This window comes from Lagenorhynchus albirostris, chromosome 5, assembly GCF_949774975.1.
Source record: "Lagenorhynchus albirostris chromosome 5, mLagAlb1.1, whole genome shotgun sequence".
NCBI lineage: Eukaryota > Metazoa > Chordata > Mammalia > Artiodactyla > Delphinidae > Lagenorhynchus > Lagenorhynchus albirostris.
In genome coordinates, this window is record NC_083099.1 from 116,680,143 (window position 1) to 116,696,833 (window position 16,691).

A 16,691-nucleotide genomic window follows, 5' to 3' on the forward strand; every position below is an offset into this window, starting at 1 on the left:
AAACTACCTAGAAAAATATTAACAGAAAAACACAAGTGATTAACAGAGGACACTTACCTTTTCTTCAGAAAGGGCTTTGATATACTTTTTACCCACTTTTTTCTTCATTGTCCAGGAAATAGTTCTCATTTTTTTACCTAAACTTCCTCCATTATTTGAAGTTTTGTTTTGTTCTTCACTTTCATTTATGCGTTCCCCTTCATGTACCTAGTTAGAATTATTTACAAAAAACAAAACAATAAAGCAATGAAAAACATTGTCATTTGTCCACACTCCCTCTTCTTCTCTCTTTTCTCTACTTCAATGTTCTTTATCTTCACTGTAAAATTACAAACTAAAATAAATAAGAAAGTAGATTAGTTTATTACTATCTGTGTTAACTTACCATTACCTAAGTTTTAGAAAAGAGTACTATAAATATTTTTAATTTCAGGTTTTTCTATCTTCCTTTACAAAAGCTTTGAAGAAACTATCTAAGCATATTTTTAACTTCAACATTTTTCTGTGTTGTTCTCTTTCATAGCCTGAATCACAATTTTATTTAGATATTTATTTATGGGTTTTGTTGTTGTTTTAAAGTCTGTCTCCTCCTAGACTCTAGGCTTCATGAAGTAAGGATTTTCACCTGTATTGTAACAGTACTTTCTGAGTGCCTAAGGGAGATCCTGTCATAGAGTAGATGCTCAACACACATTTACTGAATGAATAAATGATGGTTTGCTAAAAAATGTGCAAACTACTTTATCAGATTCACTAAGTTCTTTCACAAATTGCTAGGCCACCATTACTAATCAATGAATTTGAATGAGCCTGAGCAACTTTTATAGGTTAACTCTAGAATTATAAACTTAATAACAGTAAATATATCTATGTATGATTATGGAAAGTTGAAGGTTTATACAATATGGGAGTTTGAGATTGACATATACACACAGCTATATTTAAAATAGATAACCAACAGGGACCTACTGTATAACACAGGGAACTCTACTCAATACTCTGTAATAACCTAAATGGGAAAAGAATTTGAAAAAGAACAGATACTTGTATATGTATAACTGAATCATTTTGCTGTACACCTGAAACTAACACAATATTCTTAATCAACTATACTCTGATATAAAATAAAAATTTTAAAAAAAGATCAACAAGAAATCCCTCATGATAAAAAAATTATATAGGGCTCCTCACTATTTGTATACACATACTGCATTGTATTATTTACAACTGTGTAAATGTTGATAGACCATATAGCTATATACAAGTTTATCAATGTATATTCATGCATGTATACAAGTTTATCCATAAGTTTATATATACATAAATATATAGGTGAATAAAAAGGGATAGATGTAATATATGTATAAAAGGGGATATATTATATATACACATGCATATGTATGCACTAATGGAGGTATTTATAAAGTAATAATAGGTGTCATTTTCTTTCTACTTTTTTTTTGTCTAGAATATCCATTGCTGAAATCAACATATTTAAAGATATTATAGGTAGATGGATATAGGAATCTGAAAGGTATTCTGAGAGTCAGATATGATAAAAAGAATTCTTTATTAAAAAAACAAAAAATAAAGATGCAATGTATAGAATGAATAATTAAGAAGTGCATAAGATCTAAAGCCTATTGATCTAAAACAAATCTATCACATGAATAGATAACTCAGGTTCAATGATAAGCATATATTTTTACTTTTCTCAATGTACATCCCTCCCCTCTATTTTATTAGTTGTTTTACATTTCATTAATCACTTATCACAGTTGGTCCATGGTTTATGAGATAGTATAACAAATAGCGAACTTTGGACACGATGTTGCATCCTGCCTTTGTCATTTATGACCTGTATAATTTAGAAGTAATTTTATTCAAACATATTTCTTCAGTGATAAAATAAAAATAATAATAGTTCCTACTTACAGGTAGGTAAAGTGCTTAGTGCTGTGCTTACTTCCTGGTAAGTGCTCAGTTAAATGTAATGATGATGATGATGATGATGATGTAAATAATTTTATGGGAAGCTTTTCTTAAGCTACATTCAAAGTGTTCATGGTTTGCAAATGTGTATGGAATGGTCACCACTGAGACATTTCAAAGTGTACAGAAGTATGAGAGTGCAAATGAGCAGCCTATGCTCTCCTTAACTAATTTCCAATTAAGCCATTTAATCATTTCCTAAATTAAAGCAATTACAACTTACATGAAATTTAACATATATGTTGTTTTATAGTGGAAATGCTCAGAAAATTTGGGATCGTCTGTGTTACTTTAAACTGTAAATCCTTCATAAGTTGATGTTCTGCCTTCCCAAACATCTGTTAGGTTTCTTAGATAGATTTTTACTCTTAATGTCCAGCATGGTACTAGATACTAAATAATTGTTTGTTCATTTATCACAAAAATGTATGCAAGGTTATGATCTTTAAATATATTCCTTTTTCTTACTGTAATTTGCAAAAATTACATTGGCTTCATAATTTTTCATAATGTGTTTGTATAACACTCATTAAAATGGAATAGAATACTAACCCCAGTTGAATCATCTGGTTTTGATATGGAATTATTCCGAAAACGGTCAAAATTCCCAAAACTGCTGCTGCGCTATAAAATAGGAAAGAAAAAGGAAAGGAAATTTAGGATTTGTGACTTTCACTGATAAAACTGCTAAATAGATTAGATTATGGTTCAGTAAGCATCAGTCTCTTGCAAATACAGGATTAAAAAATCTCTCTGGACTATCTAATGGCACTGAAGGTGTAACTATTATTAACATTGTAATATTTACAGTTCATAAAATGTCTTCATATGTTTATGTTACAGTGTTAAGCACCTTGGAGAAAAATCTATTAAATTATTTTTAATTTATAGTGTTACTTTTGCTCTTGAGAATGGCATGTATTACTAAACAACCAACCAACTAATAAAAAAACAACAAAACAAACACACAAAAACAAGCATTTGAGTAGATCCACAATTGTTCCTCATAAAGATCATATTTATCAAAAAGTAAAAATGAACACAAATGCATTTCCTATAGCTAACTCCTGATAATTTGAAACTCTCTACTAGATGTCAGAATGAGAAGGCACATACACAGACCTATTAATAAATTGAAAAGCGCATTTAGGTGTACACAGGTTGGGAGGAAAATGAATTTTTCCACATTTAACATGGAATTACAGTGAGACCCCTGGGTCAATTTCATTCACTCGTTTTAAGAAAAAGCTTAGTATGTTAATAGAAGACTTATTCTCTTGGATACTTCTTGCCTACAAGGCTAAATTTTTATTCCTATGTAACTCATTCTAGGCAGGTAATTACAAGCAATTCCTGATATACTGCAAAGTAAATGATTCTCCTAAACACATTTTCAAAAATCTTTAGAGTCTTTGAGTCACAAAATTGATATTTTCTCACTATTTAATTTTATACATTGTTTGGGATGGTGGATATTGGATGTTACAGACTTTATATACCCACAAATCCCAAGACTATGTTATCTTAAGAACTTTATCTCATTTCAAGCTTATAATATTTTCAAAATAAGCTGGTGGTACTGAAAAATAACCTGGTAATTTGAAAAGTTAAAAATGGGAGTCAGTAATCTATAAAACTTTGTATTGTCCTTTAAAAGTCACAGATCATTTTAGTTCAAGTCGGCTTCAAAGGCTCAGTCTTTACAAGCATTTTTATTCTCATGTCTCCCTAATAGTGATCTTTAAAACTCCTTGTTTCCCTTTTAAATCAGTTTAAATAAAAAGATCCTGACACGTGACAAGGGGTTAGCTTGATAGACAGTGTGATACAGAACGTCACCCCAAGGATGATGGCTGTGTTAGACACAAATAATGCCTTTCGCTGACTTGCTACCCCTGATGAAGAAACCCTTCACCTTGTGGTGAGGGGAGAGAAAAAGAAGGACTGAAACTGAGAACCACTCTGGTTCTCACGCAGGGCTTACTAACTTAGAGTGATTTCCCAGAGCATTAATCATTTCTACTTGCCTAGTAGGCATTTCTGCCAGGCCATAATTGCCCAGAAATCACAAAAGGGAATTGAGTGTATTCTTGTGTTGCTTATAAACTATCTGAACACAGGGAAATCTGTTACTCTTTTATCTACTTGAAACATTCTTATGGCCTATTGGAGCCTGTGCTTAGGGCAATTTTGTAGTCTACAACCAGCCTATGTCCTGCCTACTAAATATTAATGAGGGTTACAGCATGATATCCACCACTGGATAATCGGTCGTGTTGCCCGGCATGAATAGGCTCACTTCAGCGTTTCTCTACAGTATCTTCTGCCATTAACTAATCTATAGTCACCATCTTTTAAAATTAATTCTCCCCTCACTATGTCAATAAAGAGAAGCAGATAATGGAGTAGTGGTTTTCAGGACTATTACTTTGGGTTTTGTCAGTCATCTCATTATGAATCACTCAACAGCTTTAAGCCAGAGGAGTAAAATACCAATCTGTCCTAAGACACCCTTTAGAAGCAAATCTAAGTATTTAAAATAACGTTTTTAAAATTTCAGTATTCTCTAGTCAAAAAGTTAGTGACTTTCTGAGATGGTTTCATAATGTATAGGTTATGCCTTAATGAAAAAGGGCTAATGTCTACTATGAGATATGGACAGTGAACAAATGTGTAATTTCTACTGCTGTTAAGTTTCCAGTGAAAAGGTGAATCACGTGGAGGTAAGCTGGTTTCATAGATGATAGTCCTTTATAAATAAGAATGTATTTCAATATTGATAATTTTGCACGGTATAATTATAATGGATTAGGTTTAGCAAATACTATTTTGTGACAGAACTCCCATCAAGACAGAGCTATTATATAAACAAATAGCTATCGACAAGAGTGACTTAAATAAAAATGCAATTTATATTTTAGATAATTCTTTGTTTTTGTTGACATTAGATTATATTTAGTCTTTAACTATAAATCTATACCGTCTTTCCTTATGCAATTAGATATGTGTTTGTAAAATGGCACACCTGTAGAAGGTAATTTGGAAAAACTAGCAAAATTACATGTATATGCCCTTTGACCCAGAAATTTCATTTCTAGACGTCTATGTCAGAGATACACTTGAATATAAATCATGCACATTCAATGTAAATCTTTTATAATATTGAAAAGCTATAAATCCCAATGTTCATCAAGAGAAGACTGATTGAATAATTTATGGTAAATTCAAACAATAGAAATGTGTGCATCTGCAAAAACACTGAAATATAACTATCTGCTATGGAATTATCTCCAGGACAGTGTACATGAAAAAAGACAAGTGGAGAAATGTGTACATAATAGACCACCTTTTATCTAAGGGTGAAAATACATGTATGTGTCTCAATACAGGCAAAAATATATTTTCCTTCTTAGAGAAATGGGGTAAAAGAAGCAAAGTAAAAGGGACAGAAAACACACTTCTCTGAATATGGCTTGTTTTATAAATTTGACTTTAAAACCATGTAACTTTAAAAACATATTTATAAACAAAATTAAATAAAAATAAAAGCAATCCTTAACAATTCCAAATAAAAATAATGAATCTAATTTCATATTGAATTGGTGGCTTAGAGAGAGGAATTATTTTAAACAATTAAAAAAAAGACAGTAATTTGATAGTTTGAAGGACCAAAAAAAAAAAAAAAAAGACAAATTTTAACCTGTTTTCCAATCCCATTTACAATTGCATCCAAAAAAATTACCTAGGAATAAATCTGACTAAGGAGGTAAAAGACATGTACTCAGAAAACTATGTCACTCATGAAAGAAATTGAAGATGACACTAACAAATAGAAACATATACCATGCTCATGGATTGGAAGAGTTAATATTGTAAAAATGACCACATTAGCCAAAGCAATCTATGGATTCAGTGCAATCCCTACCAAAATACAAAAGGCATTTTTCACAGAATTGTATGAATTCACAAATAACTCTAAAATTTGTATAGAAACACAAAAGACCTTGAATAGCCAAAGCAATCTTGAGAAAGAAGAACAAAGCTGTAGTTACCACATTCCCTGATTTGAAACTATACTACACAGCTACAATAATCAAAACAGTATGGTACTGACACAAGAACAGACACATAGTTTAATGGAACAGAATAGAGAGCCCAGAAATATACCACACTTATATAGTCAATCTACAGCAAAGGAGACAAGAATACACAATAGAGAAAAGACAGCTTCTTCAACAAATGGTGTTGGAAAACTGGAAAGCTACATACAAAGGAATCAGACTGGATTACTTTCTCACACCACATAAGAAAATAAACTCAAAATGGATTAAAGACTTAAATGTAAGTCCTGAAACCATAAAACTCCTAGACAAAGTCATAAGCAGTAGGTCCTTTGACATTGATCTTAGCAATATATTTTTTGGATATGTCTCCTCCTGCAAGGGAAACAAAAGCAAAAATAAATAAATGGGACTACATCAAACTAAAAAGCTTTTGCACAGCAAAGGGAATTATCAACAAAACAAAAGGCTGCCTACTGAATAGGAGGAGGTATTTGCAAATGATGTATCCAAATAGGGATTAATATTGGAAATATACAAAGAACTCATACAACTCAGCATCAAAAAAAGAAAAAAAAAAAAAAAACAATCCAACAACCCAATCAAAAAATGGGCAGAGGCCCTGAGTAGACATTTTACCAAAGAAAACATACAGGTGGCCAACAGGCACATGAAAAGATGCTCAGCATCACTAATCATCAGGGAAATGCAAATCTAAACTACAATATCACTTCACACCTGTCAAATGACTATTATCAAAAGACAGCAAATAACAAGTGTTGGCAAGGATGGGGAGAAAAGGGGACTTTTGTACACTCTTGGTGGGAATGTAAACTGGTGTAGCCACAATGGAGAACAGTATGGAGGTTCCTCAAAAAATTAAAAAATAAAACTACCATACAATCCAGCAATTTCACTCTTGGGTATTAATGCAAAGAAAAAAAAAAGCACACTAATTCAAAAAGGTACTTGCCCCCCTTTGTTCATTGCAGCATGATTTACAATAACCAAGCTATGGAAACAACCTAGGTGCACATCAATAAATGAATGGATAAAGAAGATGTGGTATACAAATACACACACACACACACACACACACACACACACACACCCCACACACACAATGGAACAAAAAGGAACAAAATCTTGCCATTTGCAACAACGTGAATGGACCTAGAGAGTATTTTGTTAACTGAAATAAGTCAAACAGAGAAAGACAAATACTGTATGATTTCACTTGTATATGGAATCTGAAAAAGGCAAACAAATGAACAACGTAATAAAACAGAAACAGTCATACATATAGAGAACAAACAGGTGATTGCCAGAGGGGAGGGGTTGGGGGATGAGAGAAATAAGTGAGGAAGATTAAGAGATACAGACTTCCAACTGAAAAATAAATGAGTCACAGGTATGAAATTAGGGAATATGGGAATAATAATGTAATATCATTGTATGGTGGCAAATGGTAACTAGACAGCATGTTGGTCATTTTGAAATATATAGAAAGATCAAATCATTATGTTGTGCCCCAGGAATTAACATAGTGTTGTAGGTCAATTATACTTCAAAAACAAACTCAGAAAAAGAGATCAGATGGTGGTTACTAGATTCAGGGGGTAGACAGAGGGGGATTGGATGAAGGTAGTCAAAGGTACAAACTTCCAGTTGTAAGATAAGTAAGTACTAGGGATGTAATGTACAGCATGATAAATATAATTAATACTGCTGTATATTATATATGATTGTTAAAAGAGTAAATTCTAAGAGTTCCCATCACAAGGAAAAGATTTTTTAATCTTTATTTTATCTTATATCTATATGAGATGATGAATGTTCACTAAACTTAGTGTGATAATTTCATGATGGATGTAAGTCAGATCATTATGCGGTGCATGTTAAACTTATATAGTACTGTATGCCAATTATATATCAATAAAACTGGAAGGAAAAAATTTTTAATTTTAACCTGTTTTCAGTATTCACACCATTGTTAATGATATCGATATATATAAATGCGAATGTTGAGAGACAATGAAAATAAGTAACGATGTTAATGACATTTGAAGTCAAAATTCTCAGTCTATATTCTCAAATTTTTCATTTTGTCATACCATAAAGTAGGTAAGCTTTCAAAGACTACTAGGGCCATGCCAAAACGACACAAGGGCCATATTAAAAGATTGTCACTAGGGTAAATTGTATCCAAATATGGGACAATTTTAGTAAAAGGAAGAATAATAACTGAGCTACACTGAAATACATCTAATATATCAAAATTCATGAGTTCATAATGATACTAAGAAGAAAAATATCAGTTGTCACCTTTGGAAATGTTACAGCCATATTATGAAAACTGGCAAATAAAGGGAAAAACAAACATTTAATCTGTCCTTCTTGTATAAAACATATTTGAGAGTAAATAAATATTTAATAAAGGAAAATTTTTCTTTCCATGTATATGTGTGATATATTCTAGCTAATCAATTAAGTGATGAAATTACCAAAGTACCATTTTGTAAGTCCCAGATGCAATAATGGATCTAGGCAACAATCATCAATGGCTACTCAAATCACAAAAAAGAATGAACCGGAATATGGGCTTCATAACGGAAGCACCTAATATCACCAATGAAATATTCTTTTTAAAAAAACCTGCAATCACACCAAGCTTCTGTATCTAACTACCAGATTACAAAAAATACAGAGACAGAGGAGCATCTTAAATGACATCAAAAAGATGAAGTCAACCAGAAAATTTTAGACAATGAGAAAATTTACAGCACAAATAACCTGGTTGCTTCAACTAATCAACAGAAAGAAATAAAAGAAGAGAGGGAAAGTATAAATTGAGAATCTTTAAGAGTTGTATCAACTAAATAAATACTGCAAAATCCATAGATCTTATTTAGATATAAATCAAATAAACCACTGTAGCAAAACACATCCAGGAGACAACTGAGGAAATTTTAAAATAAGTAGCTAGATGATGATATTGAGGAAGTATTGTTATTTTTCATTTGTAATTCAAAATAATCTAGTGAGGGCAGGAAGTATGTGGGCATAAAGGAGACATGACTGGATGTTATTTAATGATTAACTGGGTGATGGATATATGGGGTAGCTTGTACTACACTCTGAGTTTACACATGCTTGAAATTTTCCATAATAAAATGTTGGGTTAAAAAAAGAACCAAATGTACCTATATAAAAGTTAAAAATAATTTACAAAGAGTTAATAAGGTGTAGGGCAGGGGGAAGCATATGGGAAAATTGTAACTTCCTCAATCTTGCTGTGATCCTGAAGCTGTTCTTAAAAAATTAGTCTTAAAAAAAAAGGGTAAATGGTTGCACAACTTTCTAAGGAACTAATTTTTAAAGAGATCATTAACATTACTTAGGTCATGGTTGTTTAGAGGTATGGATGTATTTAAGGAGAAAATAAAGTTTTGCTTTCTAAATTTATTTTAGTACAACTAACTTTCCGATATAAATGTATTTTACTAGACTACCTTTTGAAGACTATCTGGTTATGTGGTACAGTTACCCTCTTCCACATAGCCTACTTGGCTTCCACAAAAATAGGGCTGAATAACTGGCATTTGGGTTGTTTGGACTCATTCGTGTGTGTGTGTCCCTACGCAATGCAAAGAACTTAAGAAAGGATTCTTTTTTGTTCGTCACATTTCTTCTCTAGTTTTGTATAATTCTAATTATTACAGAATGTCTATTCATTATATAAAGCTAGCAGGATTCTTGGAAATCATATAGTCCCTCTCAATGAGGAAACTGTTATAGGAACAAAAACTTGCAAAAAAAATCCCCCCTTTTTTTTTTTCAATTCTCCACCCTGCTGTACTCTCCACTATGTCATTGCATTACAAAGTTTTGATCCTGTTTTCCATTTTCAAAGAAACTTGCTATTTAAGAGGGATGAAAAATATGTAAAGTTAGCTTGATATATAGAATAGAACTGAGTAGGTTTCTTAAAACAATGGCCATCCTAAATTTATCAACATGAAGGAGAATTAGAGAGTCTCTTTTTTTTTTGGAATGTAAATCAACCTTTTGACCAAAACCAAAAGAATTGAACCCTTATTTTCATTTTTTAACCACTCTCCAGCTTCCAGGATCTTCAAGTAAAATCTTATCTCGCTCCAGCATGACAATATTTGGGTAAGGCATCGGTGGAAAATTTCACAGTCTATTTCAAAGAAAAATTTGCATATATGAGTCAGACATCTGCAGTATTTTGAAATATACTGGCAAATTAAAAATCACACACACTCTGCCAATGAGTTCTCACATCATCTAAATATTGCACATAGAGCCTTCATTGGTAATATGCTCTTAAAGTTCAGAATTCTGTTTCAGCACGTGCTTGTATGAATATTCTATAATAACGGTATGCTAAATCTCAATAAGCTTGTCAGCCTTTATCCAAAGGCATTTGAGGATTTAATTGTTCTAACTAACTCAGGTGCTGAGATCTTTTGAAGAGTGTGAAACAAATTTAACTCACTTAAAATAATCTATGAGGATTGACTCAGTGTTAAATAATTACACTATCATGTGGCGCTGATGGAAGACAGTTGTTTGGGCGTCAGGGAGCTGAAGGCTGAAAGACAAGCAGCGTGTGAAATAAAGCCTTCAACACTAACATTTTAACCTTGGGTAAAGGCAACTCAGTACTCAAATATGTATCAATGCTCTAAATATTTTTAATGTACATCTGGACTCTTAGAACAAAAGTTAGTCTACTTGATCTCTCTGTTTCAGTATCTTTCCTATCAACTGCACGCTATCTAAAGGAAGTGCAGATTCTGACTCCACCACAGCGTTTTAAAAAGTTGTGTCAAAATTTCCATGCTAAAGCTTTCCTTTCAGAAGTTGATGTGCCAAGAGATGTTTTCTGTAAATTGAAACTACCTCAAAGAAAATTACCTAAAGGAAAGAAAACTAGAACTAAAAAAAAATCAATGCAGAATGAGCCATACCTGTAAAAGAGTTATTATTTAATGTAACAAAAATAAGTTTTATGAGTGAAAAAGATTCAAACATTGAGAATTCTCAATTGCACTGCTGCATTACTTACTTATTACCATATCTCATGATTTACATTGCATTCACTGACTATAAGTATGCTGCACTTTTAGGAATTGAATAAAAATTAAGATATTCTATTTTAGCTGGAAAGAATTTTTAAAATAAATAATACTGATGTCTTAAATATCTTTTTTTCAGGTAAAAAGCATAATGCAACCAAAGTTCAGTCACTTGATATTACTAGGTATCAACTCTTACAAAATCCTATAGAATAAAAAGGAAATGCAAAACTTTAAAGAATGTGACCATGATCAGGCTATCTTGAACCTCTCAGCTTCTTGTTTTTCCTATTGTAAAACTTCTGCTGGCTTACTCATTCCTGTATTATTATTATAGCACTGACTTTCTATTCCTTCTCTCTCTTTTTCTAACTACTAAACTAAACAAGTATACTAAGTGGTCCCTCTTGATCCTCCTGAAATTGTTTCATTATACCATCTTTCCTTGAAATCTTCAAGAATTCCCTTAGGGAACCCACTTTTGCAGCTTCTCTAATTTACAGTAGCTTCTCTGCCTGACTTCAGGCTGGAAGGCGTATATGACAACAAAAATCTCTCTCTGCTTATGGCCTCTTACCCCTGAGGATCTGTTTTGATCATGCCTTCTGAACCACCTGCACTGTTGGAAACCGGTATTTGCTCACTGCTGTCTTTGGGGAGTTTGGACACATAATGCAAAATGTAATATATTTACCACACACACATTCTTTCAGCCTTCACATCTGCTCAATTCTTTTCCCAAATCTCTGTTGTAGGCATTTATCTTCATTACCGCTATGCAACTATGTGCTTATAACCCCATTCCTGAGTCAATGAAATAACAACTTTCAGCTCTTTAGTTCCCAATCTTGCCTCTCCAATCATCTAAAGACGTCACAACACTGGACTCCTTTCCCTAAAATACCAATTCTCATCATTCCATTCATCTTCTCAAAATGTAAAGCTTGCTCCACATTGGTTTCTTGGCCCCTGAGAGCTTGCTTTATGCCGAGTGATTTATCTATAATTATTTCATTAAACAAATACAACCCCCCTCTGAGATGGTTATTGATTCCTTCAGTTTACAGATGAGGAAAACTGAGGCTCAGAGAGTTTAAGTGACTCTTCTTTAGTTAACAAAATGAAGTCCAAACTTAGCATGCTGCACATTCATGATTCCCCATGGATTCAGGTAGTGCTAGTCAATCTGATTAAGCAGAACTTCTGACACTTCTTGCTGGCCAGTATGGACACACTCGTTTATGTTTCTAAGCTGTTGCTCACGCTGTTTTTCTCTCAAGGAAAGTTCTTCCACTCTTCTCCCTCCTACTCAAATCCAGCCCATTCTTCAAGAGCAGGCTCAAGTCCTACCTTGTCTATGAGACCACTTGCCGACACCTCATCATTTTAGCACACATTGATTGCCACCGATCTTAAGTGATGTAGGCCTATAGAAAAAATCCTACAGTTGGGAGCCTTGGGAAAATCACAACAGATGACAAATCCCACATATTTCTCTTCAAGTTAAACGACAAAAACCATACATTTCACAGTTACACAAAAGCAAATTATAACTTAGTCACGTTATAGTCAAAGAAAACAATTTGCTGATGTTTACTTAAGGAGCATAATGTTTACATTATGCAATTCAGTGTAAATATACTAAGGGGCTTCTATGGCTAAACTTTGTGCTTGGGATCAGGGCTGTCTGTATGAATAAGAATCCATCCTGGAGGAATTTACACTCTATTGGTGGCATCAATCACAGAATTCCAATCTATAAGAGCTAAATAGAGCCATATTCATATGAATGGTATACAAATATAGAAGCAATTCCTAAAAGCAGATTATATTTACACACACAATAAATTAAAAATGTATACTAGATGTCAGCTTGGAAATTTATATTCATCATTATTTATACTTGTACTGACTACTTAATACATGAAAGGCATTTTGTATGCATATGTCTATATCTATATTATTGATAGTCTAAAGAAAGACAGTAAAATGATCACAGATTTTGGACATGAAATTAGCTGAAATCAATACAATTTGAATTTGCTTAACCATCTTCAAAAATTATTTACTGTAAGAGATTGTGTAGTTATTGACTGAGGGACTACTTAGAAATTGCCAAATCTAAAGAGGATAATTGCTAAAATGATGATTAAAGTAATAAAAATACAATGAACCACACACTGTGTATTAAAAGGAGCACTGGATGACAAAAAAATGTGTCTTAATAATTATCTCCCGGGGCTTCCCTGGTGGCGCAGTGGTTGAGAGTCCGCCTGCCGATGCAGGGGACACAGGTTCGTGCCCCGGTCCAGGAAGATCCCACATGCTGCGGAGCGGCTGGGCCCGTGAGCCATGGCCGCTGAGCCTGCACGTCCGGAGCCTGTGCTCCGCAACGGGAGAGGCCACAACAATGAGAGGCCCGAGTACTGCAAAAAAAAAAAAAAAAAAAAAAAAATCTCCCGAACTCTTCAAGGGAGAGAAAGAAAGATTGTTTCTAGTGAACATAATCATTTGGGGGCACTAGAAAAGTGTTGTGTATTCACAAGAATATATCACTAGGATTTCCCATTGTCTGGATGGACTATCTTTCGAAACCAGAATAAGCGGAACTTTTCAATTCTTTGCACCAGCATGGATGGGTTGTTAAGACCTTCATGGAGAGCTGTGTTGAAAAGCGTTCCAATGCCACTTTCGGGCTTAGAGTTAGAGATCATGATTAACCATGTCCACCAAGGTTACACAAGATGGTCTGTGTTTTAGGGAAGATGGTGGGGAGGGGAATGAGGAATTACAGGTAACATACTTTATGCATTTACCATACCTATTCAATGATAAGTAATTTCTGTGAGCAAATTTCCATTACTAATTTTGTTTCCTAGGCACCTTGATAGAGAGAATGCAGTATGAAAAATGGATGATTCAGATTTCCAGTTACAAGAAGTATGTATAATCCTCCCATAAATTTAGAAATTAACTTTCTATTATGTACCTATTAGATTTTTTCTACTTATAGCCAAATATTCAATAATATTTTAACTATAGTCACGACATTGTCAACTATTTTAATCCTATAATCTTCAAAAACAAATAAATAAGTCTGCATAAGTAATTCTCCAGAGTAGCATATGGCTAACAAAAGAAGATAATATTGAATATCATGGTTAAGGAAGGCAGCAGTTATTTAGGAGAAGAATGACTTTGAAGTAGTAATCATAGCAGGCCTTACTACCTTGATCATAATCTTAATGATCAATGGGCTGGTTTTCTCAATAAAGGCCATAATCTACTATTTGTTCTACCTACTAATGAAATTATATCATATGTATTATGCATAGTATCATTAATCTAAAAGACAAACTATTGAAGAAATGAAAGAGAGGTTATGCCTATTCAACTTTATCATCAAAGAGATTTGTAAAAAGCAAGAGTAACTTTTTATCATCTAAATCAAACTGAACATTCTCTTTCAGGGTTTTAGATTTAAGCCTTTTCTCCTTTTCAGTAATCAGAGAGAGAAAAAGTCTTGAAGATTTTTTTCTTAGTTGACATGTGGTGGAAGAATGTACAGTACCTTTAAGTCCATGAAGATACTTATTCACGTACTTAGTAGTTGAGTATGTTGACTCAAACTTTAGGATCTTGAGAAATTTCCTAACCAAGTTTACCAGTCAAATGTTTCTACCACTAAATCCAATTACTCCAGTTTTAAAAATAAAATAAAATCTTCACAAAGAGGCCAGCATTCATAGTACCCATTGCTTTGAAATCTTAGTTAAATAAAGGAGTGAAAATAAAGTTGGGAAAATAGAATCCATTTAATACACTTTCCCATCAAATTCTCTGGAACAAAAACTCTCCTTTACCTCCGTTAGTCTGCAATGTCCACCACATTCACTTGGTCTCTGGGTACGTAATGACCTCTAACGTTCTCCCCAAGGGATAGTCCAGTCATGCAGTCATCTCCTTGAACACAGGTAATGACAAACAACAAGCTAATTCTCAAAAAGGTTTTTTTTTTTTAAAGTCATTTTTACTACTTTTAAATGAGTGTGTTTGATGCATGATTTTGGTCCCCCTGATTAATGGTCACTGCCAGCCCAGCTTCTGGAATTGTAATGTTTCTGTGAGCTTCCCTCCAGCAGAGCTCGACCATTAATCCAGTGGCATATGTCAGCTCAGCAGAGCAAGGTCACTCTTCTGCTTCAAGGGGAACCTTTTTAGAAATAATAAAACTGACAGAAAGTTCTTTTTTGCATGTTTTATGCCACCTGAGGTTGAGTGCTGCAGTTAATATCATAAAGCTTATAAACATTCCCATCTCAGGCAGCACCCGCTGACACTATGCTTAGGAATTTAAACTATTTTTTCTTAGTAAGAACAGACATGTTTATGTGGGGCAAATATACAGTATGTAATCCTGAACAAGGAAAGAATAAGTAGAAAAAAAATAGTTGTAAGTTCATGCTAGGATATTTGGAAGAGATGTTTGGGTTCTATAATTTCCTCATTGTCAATTACATCTATTTTCCTTTCATTGTATTTGGATTTGGCTCTAAAAATATTTTAGTCTATTGAGGAGTTAATAGTGGTTTGAAATGTAATAGGAGTGGTAGAAATGAACTCAGTTTATGACAATTCCTAAACCTACAATATATGTCTGATAATTGTAGAACATTTATCTTTGAAGGAATTTTATTTTTAAAATTATGAACCTTTGTTTCATTGGTAATGGGTACTTTAAAATTGGTAAATATAGTGAGATATTCATAAGCTTAAAGTAATTTGAAATTTGTAGATGGCTTAGTTTAGAAAAGATGATGGCTGTATAATAACTCACAATATAAAGAATATATACCCATAAGCATTACAAAATTTATATATCAAATTATTTATTATTACTGTTAATTAAAAAATCAAAGTTGCCTAGCTATAACCATGTGAATATTCAGAAAAAATTTTAATCAAATATTCAGACCAATGTCATATCACTATATATTATGATATTGATATAAGGTAAATCTGTCTTGAATCTTATTCCAGGAATTTAAATTGTTAAAATTATGAAAAACATAGAAAAGAAACTTCATTGTTTAGCTGTCTTTATTTTATGAATATAGAGAAAAGGTGGGGTCAGGTGGCAACTTAAGCCAGTCTTTCCAAGAAGCCAGTTCCTTGGTTGGGTCTCCATGTCCAATGTCAAGCCCTCACATTGACAGGTACAAGAACTTTATTTTTCAAGCTTGCAGAACTAAACAACTCCAAGGGGGACTGACTCATAAACTAAACTGTTAGGCTACCAAAAATGGCAATACCAAGTATTGGTTAGGTATGAGAAATTCAACTGCCAAGAAGAATGCATATTCTTGTTGACTGATCAAAGAAATGTCTCCCCTAGAGACATGGGATGCAAAGTCATTGCTGGAAGTTTGTTTGATTAGTATAGTAGAGTCACAGAAAAGTGAATTAGGTTGTATTAAAGGCTAGAGACACGAAGTTATAATAGCCTGAACTTAGTTCACCTAAGTGAGCAAGT

General features: G+C 33.1%; 1 protein-coding gene across 1 annotated transcript in view; it reads right to left on the minus strand.

The window, feature by feature from the left end:
• SAMSN1 (SAM domain, SH3 domain and nuclear localization signals 1) overlaps positions 1-16,691 on the minus strand; it is a 217,368-nt gene that overhangs the window by 6,167 nt on the left and 194,510 nt on the right. The window contains exons 10-11 of the mRNA XM_060149064.1: positions 2,545-2,616; positions 45-207 (exon numbers count right to left, since the gene is read on the minus strand). Of these exons, the coding sequence (XP_060005047.1) occupies positions 45-207; positions 2,545-2,616 (235 nt within the window). The remainder of the gene's footprint in view (positions 1-44; positions 208-2,544; positions 2,617-16,691) is intronic.